The 14,067-nt window shown below is 37.6% G+C and overlaps 1 protein-coding gene across 2 annotated transcripts; it reads right to left on the bottom strand.

The window, feature by feature from the left end:
* Window positions 1-753: 753 nt before the first annotated feature.
* On the bottom strand, window positions 754-13,718 carry LOC132603400 (peroxisomal fatty acid beta-oxidation multifunctional protein AIM1-like). Of its 2 annotated transcripts, none has more exons than XM_060316434.1 (18): window positions 13,369-13,718; window positions 13,211-13,282; window positions 12,303-12,365; window positions 12,160-12,216; window positions 11,971-12,038; window positions 11,794-11,875; window positions 11,644-11,699; window positions 10,894-11,196; window positions 10,721-10,807; window positions 9,037-9,211; window positions 8,751-8,902; window positions 6,051-6,214; window positions 5,351-5,605; window positions 4,094-4,215; window positions 3,889-4,010; window positions 3,583-3,731; window positions 1,855-1,993; window positions 754-1,405 (listed from the first exon to the last, which is right to left on the bottom strand). In XM_060316434.1, the coding sequence occupies exons 1-18, from the start codon at window positions 13,460-13,462 to the stop codon at window positions 1,361-1,363; spliced, it is 2,205 nt and encodes a 734-aa protein (XP_060172417.1). In that variant the 5' UTR covers window positions 13,463-13,718; the 3' UTR covers window positions 754-1,360. The 2 variants fall into 2 exon arrangements, with proteins under 2 accessions (XP_060172417.1, XP_060172418.1); XM_060316435.1 differs by having other exon boundaries at window positions 8,751-8,872; window positions 13,369-13,715.
* Between the last annotated feature and the right edge of the window lie 349 nt (window positions 13,719-14,067).

Here is a 14,067-nt window from a genome sequence, read left to right as displayed (position 1 = left end):
TCGGCTATGGCCCTCTTGGCTAGATGTGCCGCTTCATTCATTATGTAGCCCTCTTGGCTAGATCATACCGTCATTATGATGCTTTGTCCATTATATAGCCCTCTTGGCTAGTTTTTCGTGCTTATGACGATTTGTCCATTATATAGCCCCCTTGGCTAAAAAAAATTAAGGATGATAGATATAAATAAATGTACGGTGGAGACTACAAGATTGCTAAATAAAGGAGCCGTCCAGATCAATTCCTATGCAACTAAATAACAGTTCAACTGAAACGAAATTGCAGCTATTCCTCTCTCTCCCGTACTAAAGTCTCTTCCTTATTCATTCTTTCACCATTGAAGTTACCCATTCGAGCTGAGCTTAGGAATTGTAATTACAATTGGATCTGTATTGAAATTTCTTCCGTGAATATTAATAAAATCCCCAGTTTCACCCAATTTCTACTTTTACAGTCCGTTACATTATAGTACTGATTTTCGGAAATTCTTTTTTATTTGTAATCGCCCTAACCCAATTCAGTAGTCCTTCATTGTTGCATTCATTTCTTTTTGCCAATTGTATATGCATAACAAAGGGATGAACGCATAATACGACTGAAAATAAGTTTAACATTGCAGGACCAATAAATAAAAGTGGTCAGTAGCGGGAGTACTGACAATAAAAAATAGGGATCATGGTCGATTCAAAAATTGGGGAGTGCGGAATGGAGATATAGAAGTAGAAACAAGAAAAGAGAACTGCATAAGAAAAGAATGACCAAACAAAAGTGATAAATTGACCTGAATGATTTATACTGTCAAAGTGCAATCAAAACCATTAGGATTACGAGTCTTAAAAGTACATCAATGTGTATGACCTGAGTATTTCATTAACCAAATGGTGCAAAGCCTACTACGAAGAGAAAGGATAACACACAACGAACAGGGCTTAACAAAAGTTAACAATTACATCCAGATAAGTTATCTGATTTTAAATGTTGCATAATAGCACTATTCTCTCTTTCGACTCCATCCGCTTCCTCACACATTTTTCACAAGATACCCCAAAAGAGTGTTAAATTCAGGATTTATGGGGTAATACATTAAATCCAGCATATGAAGCAGTGCCTACGAAGCTAATGGACATCTTTTGAAAAACTGTTCTGTTTGCATCAGGTTTATCCAATAAACATACCCCTTCTTTGCAAAGTGGGGGAGTGGTGGAAGGAATAAATAAAGTTGGTGAATTTCACTTAATTAACTTGAAATAAGCTTTATTAGGAGCCACGGAAATGTTAAACACATTATACATGCACTGCTACACGCATGACACCTTTCTATATTTCAATTACATCCTGTTTCCAACACTAGGTGCACACTGCTTACATGCGTGACCTTGAAGCTGAAGACGTAGAAGCAGGTGCACTCTGCAGCACAAGAAATGATACCAATCAGTAATGATTCTAACATATACACACAACAAAACAGCAGGCAATCCGAGTTAAAATGCACGTAATTGCAAGCGGACAGCGGCAACTTTTTGTCCCATATTGACCGCATCGATAATGTTGACAGATAGTGGCAGTGCAATAGCTACATCATCATGTCCTTTTCCTATAGTTCATTCTCCCTCCAAAACATGATTACTACCCTTTTTATTTTGTTTGGTTTGCCAACAGAGGGAGCTCAGAACTGTGATTTCTAACTAGTTATTGACACTTATGGTAATCTGATAATACCAAAATCATCAATTATTGAAATTCAACTGCATATGCATATTGATTTTTAAAATTAATAGACAGAATGATCAAATACCAATACAGTGGACAGCTAGAAAGATCTTAAAATGCTAATGGTGATGAGATCTAGCTCTTACCAAGGGGATGCCCTTTGTTGCTCTCTCTTCCAAAAACCTTGAGGGCTTGAAGAAATTACCATATAGTTCTGACCACTTCTTAAGACTTCTATAGATATAGCCAGCACCAACAGTGTCAGCCCAGAAAACGATACCACCTCTGCCAAAAACAGAATCATTGTCCAAATCACTTTGTAGAAAAATGTTTAAAATTTTAACAGAGATAATATTACCAGATACGAAATGTTAGCACGACGGTTAGAAAATCAGGTCATGATTTCTCATATTTAAGTGTAGGGGAATTAAGGATAAATAGTAGCTATTTAAGTTTTCAAGTAGACTCTTCTTTCATCCTTCCCACTCTACCTCCTCCTTTTCCTTTTTTTTTTTTTTTTGGTAATTATCTTCATGTCTTTTGGTTAGCAGTTCTATCTTAAGGATGCACAACTACTCTCATCATATTGAAAGCTTTAGTAATTAGCCCATGAAAACATTGCCTGCCCAACCCGTCCAAATTTGGCCCGCCCATTTATTAATTTAGTCCATTTTGAGCTGCTCAATTCAGGCGATCTAAAAGTTGGGCTGATGTGTAGCCCAAATTGACCCATGAGAAACCTTGTCAAAATAATTTTTAAAAGACTTTTTTGTTTGATAAGTTATATCTCGCCCCAATAAAGAATAAAAATTTATTAGGTACTTAAACAAATTATAACAAAACAAAGACAGAAATTAAAACTTAATAAAACTTGGGCAGGTTGGGTTATAACCCGTTTCTTAGCCCATTTCAGCCAAGTACCTTTTGGGCGGGTCATTCACACATTTATTAACTCAGCCTATTTTGACCCGCCCAAATTTAGCCCAACCTACCCATTTGACACCCCTAATAGCAGGACGGACCCACGTAGTCCCGTTTGGGTGCTTAAGCACCCATTACTTCCGACGCGGAATCCATCAATATACATAGACATTTGAAGAAAAAAAAAACAGTACAAATGAAGAAGCGAGCACCCACAGGCACAAAGACGCGCTGGGTGCTCTGGTTTGAGCTACAGTAGATGAATCTCTTTAGCGTCTTTGACGCTAGATCGAATCCTATAGTTAGTATTTTAGTAGCCTTTTCATCGATTTTCCTTTCCCTTTTCTTCTGTTTTTCTCCTCTTTATTTGGCTTCTTTTTCTTTTTCTTTTATTTTTATTCCTAATACTAGAATCCACCGTGTTAGGCTCTCAAAACATTTGAGGTAATTTTCCTTTCCTTTATGTTTTCTCTTATGAATTTCAATTTAAGACTGTTTTTTGTTAAAAATTTATTTCTTATTTTTTGTAGATAAATCAAATTATACAATTTATGTTCAATTTAATACCAATTTTGTAAATAGTTGATTTGCAAATAAAATTGGTGTAAGCAATGATGTTTAAAAAATAGTTATGCACTTATACTTGATAGTCGTAGTGATTGTGCCTTATCAATCGGATATAAGCTTTAAATTTGATATAAAAAAAATGTAGGATTCAGTTGAACCCATTGATTATATGCTACAATACGCCATGTGTTTTAAATATAGCGAGCACCCATTACTTTAAAATCCTGGATCCGCCACTGCCTGGTAGTAATCAATTGGCACAAATTTCAAGAAGTAATTTGACTTTAATATGGAGGGTGACTTCAATATGTGGGGGTTGTTGTGGGGGGGGGGGGGGGGGGGTAACAAATGGGTGCTGATTTCCAAAAGAGCTTAGACAAACTAACCGGTAAGATGGGAAACTCATTCCAAGTACAGATGCGACATCAAGATCAGAGGCTCGGACTACTATCCCTTCATCCAAAACACGACATGCCTCATTCACAACTGGAAAGAGTATCATCTCAACAATTTCTTGGTCAGTGACAGATATTGGCTGCAAAACAAATTCCAAATGAGACAAAACTGGTTATTCTCATAAAGTTAGAACTCAACAGGCCCCTCTGAACAAATAGTTAATTCCTGCATCTTTAAACCCATTTTTACTTTCATAGAGATTTTTCTTTGCAAGTATTTATCTTAGATAGAGATACCTTTCCTCCAGGCATTATGTTGGTGAGCCTTCTTGATTCCTCAATAATTGGAAGCACTGAAAAATCGGGTCTTGGTTTCCTTCCCTTCTCGTAAATATAGTAGCCTTTTCCATTGTTTTTACCTGCAAAAGCAGTGTCAATGGTGGAACCGTGGAAAGCAAGACAATGAAGCAACAACACAAAGGATTCAAACTTGCAACATTACCATTTCTACCACTTTTTATAAGAAGGTCGATCAATGGAGACTTAAATATGCGATCAGAAAAAGCTGAACCAAATTCTTTCCCCACAGCAACAGCCACTCCATATCCTGTTAAATCCTGAAGCCTGCAAGATCCTCAAGCAAGTTAGTTTCATTCCTAACGAACTTAACTTTGGATAGGAGTACCAGGCATGCCATGTGAGCCAACAAACACCTTAATACAGTGACTAACAAAGAAGTTGATTGTTTCCCTCTGTGTACCTTCCAAATTTCTAAGCAAGCAAATGCAGTATATTATAGCAATCATCAAATGCCAACTAAACTAAAGGGACAGGAGACTTTGCACGTATTCAATTTCTCAACCTATAATATATAATAGAATGCAACTATTGCGCTCTCTAAATTTTTCTTGTGTTTTGTGGTAGCATGGGAAGAACTATTCTCCGAGATACTCTGAATCTTTTTTTTTTTTTTTGTTAATAACTGTGGTGCCCATTGTGTGCATCTCGACTAATTTGACGGGGTACCTATTGCCTCCCGCCAACACAGGTACTGGGTAGCTCTATCCATCAAGGCTTAGACAGATGAAAGAAATCACCCGGTATTTTTGCCTCCGCTTAGATTTGAACCTGAGACCTCATGATTCTCAACCCACTTCATTGACCACTAGGCCATACCCTTGGGTGATCTTACATAAATCAGTAAAACCCTCTTAGCAATCCAAAATACCTGCACAACCTTTTTACTACGTTGATGTATAGAAAACTGGATTTGAACAATATTGTCACTTATATTTTACTTATTTTCAGTCAATGGATGCATTTGGGAATTTGTACCATTGAAATATAATATTCCCTTCATTCCATTTTATATGACGGTGTTTCACTGAGTACGAAGTTTAAAGAAAGAAGATTTTTGACACATAAGCTAAATGAATATAACCTACCAAAAATACCTTAAAATCTTGTGATATTTGTCATACCGTGTCATTCCTTATAAGACCATGACATTAAAGGTAAGATGGAAATGTGCAAATTAAAGCATATCCAAATAGAGAGATGTCAATCTTTTTTAACCAAAGCAAAAGGATGGAGTAGCGTCATATAAAATGGAGCAGAAGTACTAGTCATCTTAAAGCTGTTATAAGATAAAGAATTGCATCTGCAGATATTAGGTGCCCAGTTTGTTTTAGATATGTTTCCTCTTGTATTAAATAAATATTGCAGCGACATCTGATAATTTAATAAGGAAGAGAATTACTGGAAGGGACCCATAGGGAGACCAAAGCTGGTGATTTGCGCATCAATTCTGTAGACATCCACTCCTAGATTGACCAGAACATGTGCACCCTGGGAGTAGGGAAAGAAGGTTCTATTGACAGCAAAACCAGTACAATTTCCCACCACAACAGGTACTTTCTTTATTGCTTTGCCAACAACCATAAGGTCAAGAATTGCTTGGGCGGATGTCTTCTCTGTTCGTACTATCTCCAGTAAAGGCATAATGTGAGCAGGACTGACCACAGAAAAACCAAGTTAGCAGTTGGAATAGAAAAAGATGTTATCATTGTAAATTAGAAACTGCCTGCACTTATATCTCAAGGATATGTTACATAACTTAAAGATAAGAATTACCCTCTTCTAGAAGGATCAATTACGTTGCTATTCATTTTATCGATATTCAGACCCAGTAATATGCTTCCTAGGTGTCAGTGTAAATTAGCTTTTACTTTAAAAATCCCCATTTCCCACATCCGGTAAGTGCAAATGATAAAGAGTAAGGGAAGTAGAAGATACATGAAAAACACTCTTGTTCCTCCAAGCAAGTTTCACGAGTAAGTATACAATATCACATTGTTATATTTTATTTTTGAAATTGTATGTACGTCCTCCTCTTTTAGTGGTCATATTTGTCAGATTAGTCACTACTATACAAAAAATTTCCATGCATGACTTCGTACCTGAAAAAGTGGGCCCCGATAATCCGATCCTTGGATATGGTATTTTCTCCAATAATGTTGAGGTCGATAGTAGATGTGTTAGTTGCCAAAATACAATGTGGAGGGCACAACTTCTCAATCTCGCTAAATATTTTCTGTTTTAGTGAAACATTTTCAATAACAGCCTGCAAAAACAAGACGAGACCACCACAAGTAAAACAAATTAAGAATAAATGCTGTTACAGTAGTAGTAGATATTAGATAGTCATACTGAGTGTCCCACATTGGTATCTTAGATAGGCATTATGTATTGTGTAAAATTTGTATATAAATAGGATTCAGTGTAAGACAATTGTTTTACGCATCTAATAATATTTTTCCTGAGTATTTATTTCTCACATGGAATCAGAGCATTGGTAAGAAAATGCCGTTGTGCAATATACCAGCGACATCCGCGACGAACTAGTTACCGTGCAATTTTCCAGTGAAATAAGTGCATGTTTGCGTCAAAAACCAATACCACCACAAGATTCCTTGGCCTTCGGCAAGAAAACCCCAAAAAACCGCTCCGGCAGATCCACCGTCACACACTCTCGTGCGCCACCTGAAGCTGCAGCCCTGGCGAGGTTTCAGATCCACGCGCCAACGCGTGAAGTCTTCTCTGACCTCCCTTCAAAAGCAGACTGGTTCCTTGGAGGTTTCCTAGCTGTTCGGAGCCAAAATATCTCGTTTTCATCGAATTCTGCTCACCCGAACCTAATACGTCCACTCCAGTCAGCTTTTCTGGTGAGTTTTTCATTTTTCCCGCCACGTTCGTGTTTTCCGGCAGTCTTTCAGAGAATCTATTGCACTTTGGAATTCGGTTGAGGTTTTTAGAGCTCTCTTCACTATTTTTAGAATATTTTCAGGTGACTTTCCGGCCAACCTCTGTCAACCAGCAACTTCTCAATCACTTTCTTCTAAGCTATGTTTTGTGATTATTTACTTAGAACTCTCTTCAATCCAACCATGTCTTTCGGAATTGATGCGTTTAATTCAAAAGATATAGGAGTTGAAATTTCAAGCCTTATGATTACTTCAGAACCCTTAATGGGAAGTTCAAATTATTTAGCTTGGGCTTCCTCAATCGAGTTGTGGTGCAAGGGTCAAGGTATTCAAGATTACTTAATCAAAAAGGCTAGTGAGGGAGAAGAAAAGGCCCAAGCATAGTGAGAGAAGGTTGATGTCCAACTATGTAGTCTATTGTAGCGATCAATCGATTCCAAATTGATGGCTTTGTCTCGTCCATTCCAGATATGTTATTCAGTTTGAGAATACACTCGCACTTTATAAACCTCATTATACCAGCCATTCGTTATAACAGCATTTCACTATAACAGCCTGATTTTCAGAACCGATTTTTCATGTTATATTTTTACATATCTATAACATCATTCTACCTATAACAGCAGTGACATTCATTATAGCGATACACTCTTTGTAAAATTACCGAGTTTATCTGCATGAATCATGGTGAAGTTGGTGACTTTGTGTTTATCGACATATTGCTCCAAATCTGTGTATTTATTAGGTAGCTTAAGTTGACCATATCGTTATTATTAGCAATGATAAGGATGGTATCACTAATTTGAAGAAACATCTCTTTCAGCACTTCTAGACTAAGGATTTGGGCAGATTGATGTATTTTCTAGCTATTGAGGTCACTCAGTCTAGATCAGGTATTGTTATTTCACAACAGAAGTATGTTTTAGACATTCTTGAAAAGACAGGAATGACAGATTGTAGACCATTGAAAGTCCATGGATCTGAATGCTAAGCTTCTGCAAGGACAGCGGAAGCCTCTTCGCAATCCTGCAAGATATAGGCGCTTAGCCAGTAAATTGAGTTACCTCATATTGATTAGACCTTGACATTTCCTTTCCTATGAGTGTTTTAAGTAAGTTTATGGACTCTCCCTATGTTAGTCATTGGGATGCGATTGTCCGCATTCTTCGGTATATAAAATCAGCCCCACGCTAAAGACTATTATTCGAGGATTGAGGCCATGAGTAGATCGTTGGATACACAAATGCCGATTGGGCAAGATCACCCTCTGATAGACGTTCTACGACTGGATATTGTTTAAGTAGGACGTAATTGGGTGGTTACTCGATCTAGTGCAGGAGAACAATATTGAGCAATGGCTGAGGCAACAAGTGAGCTAGTTTGGATCAAACAGTTTCTCAAGGAATCGAAATTTGGAAAAAATCACTTAGATGGAACCTATGTGTGATAATCAAAATGCCCTTCATATTGCATCAAATCTGGTATTCCAAGAGAGAACTTAACACATTGAGATTGATTGTCACTCAGGAGATATTGTTACAAAGTTTGCGAAGTTAAATGATTAGCTTGCAGATATTTCCATCAAGTCCCCTACGGGTGCTCGTATAAATTACATTTGTAACAAGCTCGGTACATGTGACTTATATGAACCGACTTGAGGGGGAGCATTAGATAGTTATACTGACTATCCCACATTGGTAGATAGGTATTATGTATTGTGTAACGTCTCTATATAATACGGCTCAGCGTAAGACAATTGTTTTAGGCATCTGAATAATATCTTTCCCGAGTCTTTATTTCTCACAGTAGGGTGGTAAAGAAGCCTAGTGAAGAGAAATGAGAAAAGAAGAAAAAATTATGAACATTTAACAGCAAAACATAAGTTCAGCAGCTCACCTCTATGACCATATCCACATCCTTAAAATCTGAATAATCCAGAGCACCTTTAACCATTGAAAGGGCTTTATCTGCTTTGTCCTGTGGCAATTTCTTTCTAGTTACCAGCCCGCTGACATTTGCTGTCATATAAGATACATCCCCATAAGTTTCTACATTTCAAGACAACTAAAGGACTGTCAATAACAAACTGGGCAAGACCATTACGATCTCGTGATCCTCACAGTCATTGACTAAATGACTAGAGGTATGTAATTTAACTGTAGTCAAAGCATGTATCAACAACCTTCAATAGCTTTCATCCCCTTCTGAAGATACTCAGAAGTAATTTCCTTAAGTACGACAAACGTGTTGCTAAGAGCAAGGGCTGTTGCTATGCCAGAACCCATTAAACCTCCACCTATTACAGCAACTTTCTTGACTGTCCTAGGTTTGAGGCCAATATCAGTGACGTTAGGTACCTGGCCAATTATGAAACCAAAGGTCATCCAGAAGGAAGAAAGAATTGATCAACTCACAGGGACTGCAGATATCAAATTACATATTTCAAAAAGTCAAAAGTTGGGAGAGGATCAAAAACAAAAAGAACACAAAATTAATGAAGCTGGTATAAAATATATATATATATATAAAAGTAACTGTACAGTTCAAAACGTAAAAAAACCCTACAATTAAGGCACATCATGAAGATTCATTCCAACGTCAAACCTCAAGAACTAACCCAACTAAATCAGCAAAAGAAAAGGATCAACGAACTATAGCTTAATCACATATATAATCATTCTTTATAGAGACTTTTTACATAAGCAGATAGTTATGCATGTCACAGCTAATGCATTAACCTCTTGAGCATGCAATTACTGATAGATAAGAAATTTTTGACAATCTGCAATCAAGAATACAGTTTAATAATAAATAGTAATTTCATGACAATGAGTCAACTCTAAGGGTGTGTTTGGTATGAAGGAAAATGTTTTCTCAGAAAATAAGTGGTTTTGCTACTCATTTTCTTGTGTTTGGTATGCAGTTGGAAAATGTCTTTTTAAGAGCATTTGCATATACTCAAAGCAAAACCACTATGAAGTTTTTGAATAAGGAGTGCGACTTTTGGGGGTGGGGAGTACGGGTTGGGAGGTGGGGTAGGCAGGTGGGGGTGCGGGGTGGTGCAAAAAACCAAAAAATAAAAAGAAAAAATTTTAAAAACTTTTTTAAAAATGAAAACTAATTTTTTTATTGGGTGGGGGGGGGGGGGGGGGGGCAGGGGTGGTAGTGGGGGGTAAGAAATTGTTTTCCATTTCTTATAAACTTTATATGGTCACTACCCAGTGTAATCCCACAATAGTGGGGTCTGGGGAGGGTAAGATGTAGGCAGCCTTATAAACTTTATATAAAAGTAAAATAAAATATATAAAAAGAAAATTCGAAGGGGGTGGGGTGGAAGGTAGGGGTGGATGGGGTTTGGGATGGGTGGGTGGTGGAAGGTGGGGTGCTTGGGGTGGGGTGTTGGGGTTGGTGGGTTTTGGGGTGTGGTTTGGGGTGGTGGGGAGGGAGGGGTGGGGTTGGGGTTTTTGGTGGAGCGGTGGAGTTGGGGATTGTGGGGGTGGGGCGTGCAGGGTGGTTGGGGAATGCATTGGTGTGTTTTTGTTAATCCGGAAAATGTTTTCCCTCAAATTTTTATGGAGAACATTTTCACCTATTTAGAGGAAAACATTTTCCAAGATCTTAATTGCCACTAAATAAGAGAAAATAGGAAAACATTTTCTGTCATACCAAACACACCCTAAAGCAGTTAACTAGAGGATAGGCAAGACTGAGAGGGTGCATAAGTTGTTCTCATCTCGGCAATTTTCCTGTTCATCATCCCTACTCAAATAAAGATGCTTACAAAGAACTCCAAGCTTCAAGCTAGCATAACAAAATCACATAGTATAGATTCATACCGTTCACGGTTCAGGATTTGCCAACCATACCTTCGATGTTGCCCGTTGGGCAAAAAAAACATGAACAAGGCCCTTTGATGTATCTGACAATACAAGGTCCTTGAATACCTTAGCTTCCTGAAAAACATCCAAAAAGAGTTGTTATGCCATCTGGAGAGAAACGTGTTTAGGACACAAAGCTATTGTTGACTGAGAAATAATACTTTGAGAACCCCACTATATCCTCCATGGATGATGCCTTCTTCAATTACATCAATGCATGCCAAGTGCTGAGGCATATTCTTAGCTGTCTGTTTCACTTGTTCCCTAGCCACCTTCAGTACTTCACGCGCATCTGGCAGGGAACCAATCTTGTCTGTCTTGTGAAGGGAACGCATCCAAGGCTTGCGCCTTTCGGCAATATCAAGTGCCCACTGTCTAGATACTTTTAACAACTCTGATGAAGGGACAATCGCATCAATAAGGCCAAGCTTCTTCCCTTCCTCCGACATTAATGGTTTAGATGTCTGCAAAAATTGTTTGTAATATTAAGGCATTACAATGATTCATTTGATTGATAATAAAATTTAAGTAAGAACAGAAGCAAGCTAATAAATTGAGCACATAGTGGAAACTAAAAAGATGTCATTGCCAGGTTAAGCCGATAAACTTTAGAACCCAGAGATCAGCAAGCAACCAGAAGTTGAACAATGCTCACTTCTAAGGAGGACATTACGTCATAATCTCTCTCTTATGTTTAGGAGTTTCTATAACAAAGAGAACTCCAATAACTATATAATGACAAGAATAACTGTAAACATTTCTATGTAACATGGTCCACGCAGGACATGCATTGATTCCCCAACAGTTACTTTGGAAATGAATTGATAGATCAAATAGACTAGCCTGGGGATCTAACAGAGTCTAGAACACAAGTTTCAGCTTGTTTACTGATAAGAAGATAAATGACTTACCATCATCATTTCAACAGCTTTAGACAACCCTATAAGCCTTGGAAGACGCTGTGTACCTTAAGAAGAAGTATTATCTCTATGCTTAGTTGGTAACAGAAGAGAATTCAAAACCTACACTCAAACGCAACAAGAATTATATGGCAGAGTTACCTCCGAAGCCAGGCATGACTCCAAGACTGAGCTCTGGCAACCCCAGTTGTGCTCGTGGTGCAGCAATTCGTGCATGGCATCCCTGCAAAAAGCATACAACAACAACAACATACATTACTTAATTGACTCACCAATAAAAGAGATATAAAGACAGCACAAGTTATAGAGATGACAAACCAATGCCAATTCTAAACCACCTCCGAGTGCAAGTCCTTCTATGGCAGCAACTGCAGGCTTTTTACCATCTGAAATTACAAAAACAACAGGATTGATAGATTTGTAAATAACAATTGACTACGGAATGATACAGGGGAGAAAAGAGCTCTATAACGGATCAGAAATTGTGATTTAAATAGTGTCAACCACCTTCCATCGTGTTGACCACAAGATCAACAGAAACATCAGGCATTTGAGAAATATCCCCTGCAAAAATAAAATTCCATTTTCAACAAGGAGCTTCATTGAGACACAACCTTGAAATGTACAAGATGAAACCAAAGTAATCCTACCAGTCCCATGAACCTTCTGAAAAACATTGATATCAAAACCACCAGAAAATCTCCCTCCATTTCCTGAATAAAAATATAGAGAACATAAACATGAGATGCAAGGGAAGACTCACATAACAATTACGCAAAACACACATACGCAACTAGAACTCCTATATCATTCATCAAATTATAATATTTTAATCTAACCGCCAACCTCCTTTATCCAGCCTGGCCTTGGACAGGCTATGCAAAGCTCACCACTGGCGGAGTTAAGGAAAACAACAAACGTGTCAAATAATTGAACATTTACAAGAAAAAAATCCATAAAGCAACAGATCACTAACACTTGATGACACATCCTGTAGAAAGTTAAATTTCATTTAAAGAATCAACTCTACTCGCGAAGCCTTTGATAGAATTGGCTAAAAATGGTGAGTGAAGTTTGGACCATATTCCCACTACTCCCTAAAATTCTGGCAATAACTACCCATGTTGTCAACTGCCAATTTCAGCAACTTCCAATTATAAGTATGGCATTTTTGTTCAAGGGTCCCCAAGCACATTACTGAACTTGATACCATCTAAGAATGAGGTTTTAGTGCTTAGAAGATCCTTGGGGTAGAAAAGCAACACCAAAACTATGGCCGGAGGTATGTATGTGTATGCTTTAGTTTAGAGATGCTTAAATTTGTATAAAATGTCTAGCAGTCTTGCACCCAAAGGTGTGGCCTAGTGGTCAATGAAATGAGTCGAGCACCGTGACTTCCCAGCACAGACAAAAAAACACTAGTTGATTTATTCCCATCCGTTCTAACCACAGGTACCTGTTGCTGGCCCAGACTCCACGGTTATAAAAGAAAATGTCCAACAGCCTGTTCATAAAACTGAAAAGATCTAACTAAATTACGAAACAGCTAATTACTGACCAGTCAAAACAATAGCTTTAACATCGTTTCTCGTCGTGGCTTCAGTCCACCTGTCCTTCAATCCAGCAATAACTGAAACCAAACCACAAGTTCAAATCAAAATTCAAAATAAATCTAAACACATGAATTGAAATGGGTAAAGAAACGAATAAGCTTACTTGGAATAGCTAAAGCGTTCACCGGAGGATTAAAGATGGTGATGACAGCCACGCCGTCGGTTCCCACCTCCATCGTCACCTTAACTCCCCCCATTTTCTACAAATGAAGTGTTTTCGCGATCTCTAAGAGAAAAGAGCAAGGCAATTTAAATAAGCAAGATGTGTTTTCGGGATCTCTAAAGAGAAAGGAGCAAGGCAATTTAAATAAGCAAGTTTGATAGTAGGGGTAATTTATATACACCCTCCTTTTGACATATAATTAAGACACATAATTTAAATCGGAGAGAGTTATGTTGATTGATGTAGAGGTGTGTGTGAGGAAAGAAAATGTCTGAAAATGTGTACACGGAGTTGGTAAGTAATTTGTAATTTACACAGCAATTTCATAGTGGGAACTGAGCAAGTTGTTAAGGCACTAACCGAATAAAAGGACAAAAGTCATGTATAGTTGATTAGAAGACTAATTTTGCATGAGTCGTCGCTTGAAATTTATTTTAATGCTGTGTCACGTTTTATACGTAGAAATTTCATTGGATGCTCCCATTTAATTTATATTTTCACTATTTCAATTATTTGATACATTTTTCTTTCTAGTCTATGTCAAAAAGAATTATACATTTCTATATTTAGAAATATTTTATCTTAAATTTCTCATTTTATCCTTTAATAAAATGATTTACAGCCACACAAATATAGGAT

Source organism: Lycium barbarum, chromosome 7, assembly GCF_019175385.1.
Source record: "Lycium barbarum isolate Lr01 chromosome 7, ASM1917538v2, whole genome shotgun sequence".
NCBI classification, from domain to species: domain Eukaryota; kingdom Viridiplantae; phylum Streptophyta; class Magnoliopsida; order Solanales; family Solanaceae; genus Lycium; species Lycium barbarum.
This window is presented reverse-complemented; position numbering and strand designations above follow the sequence as displayed.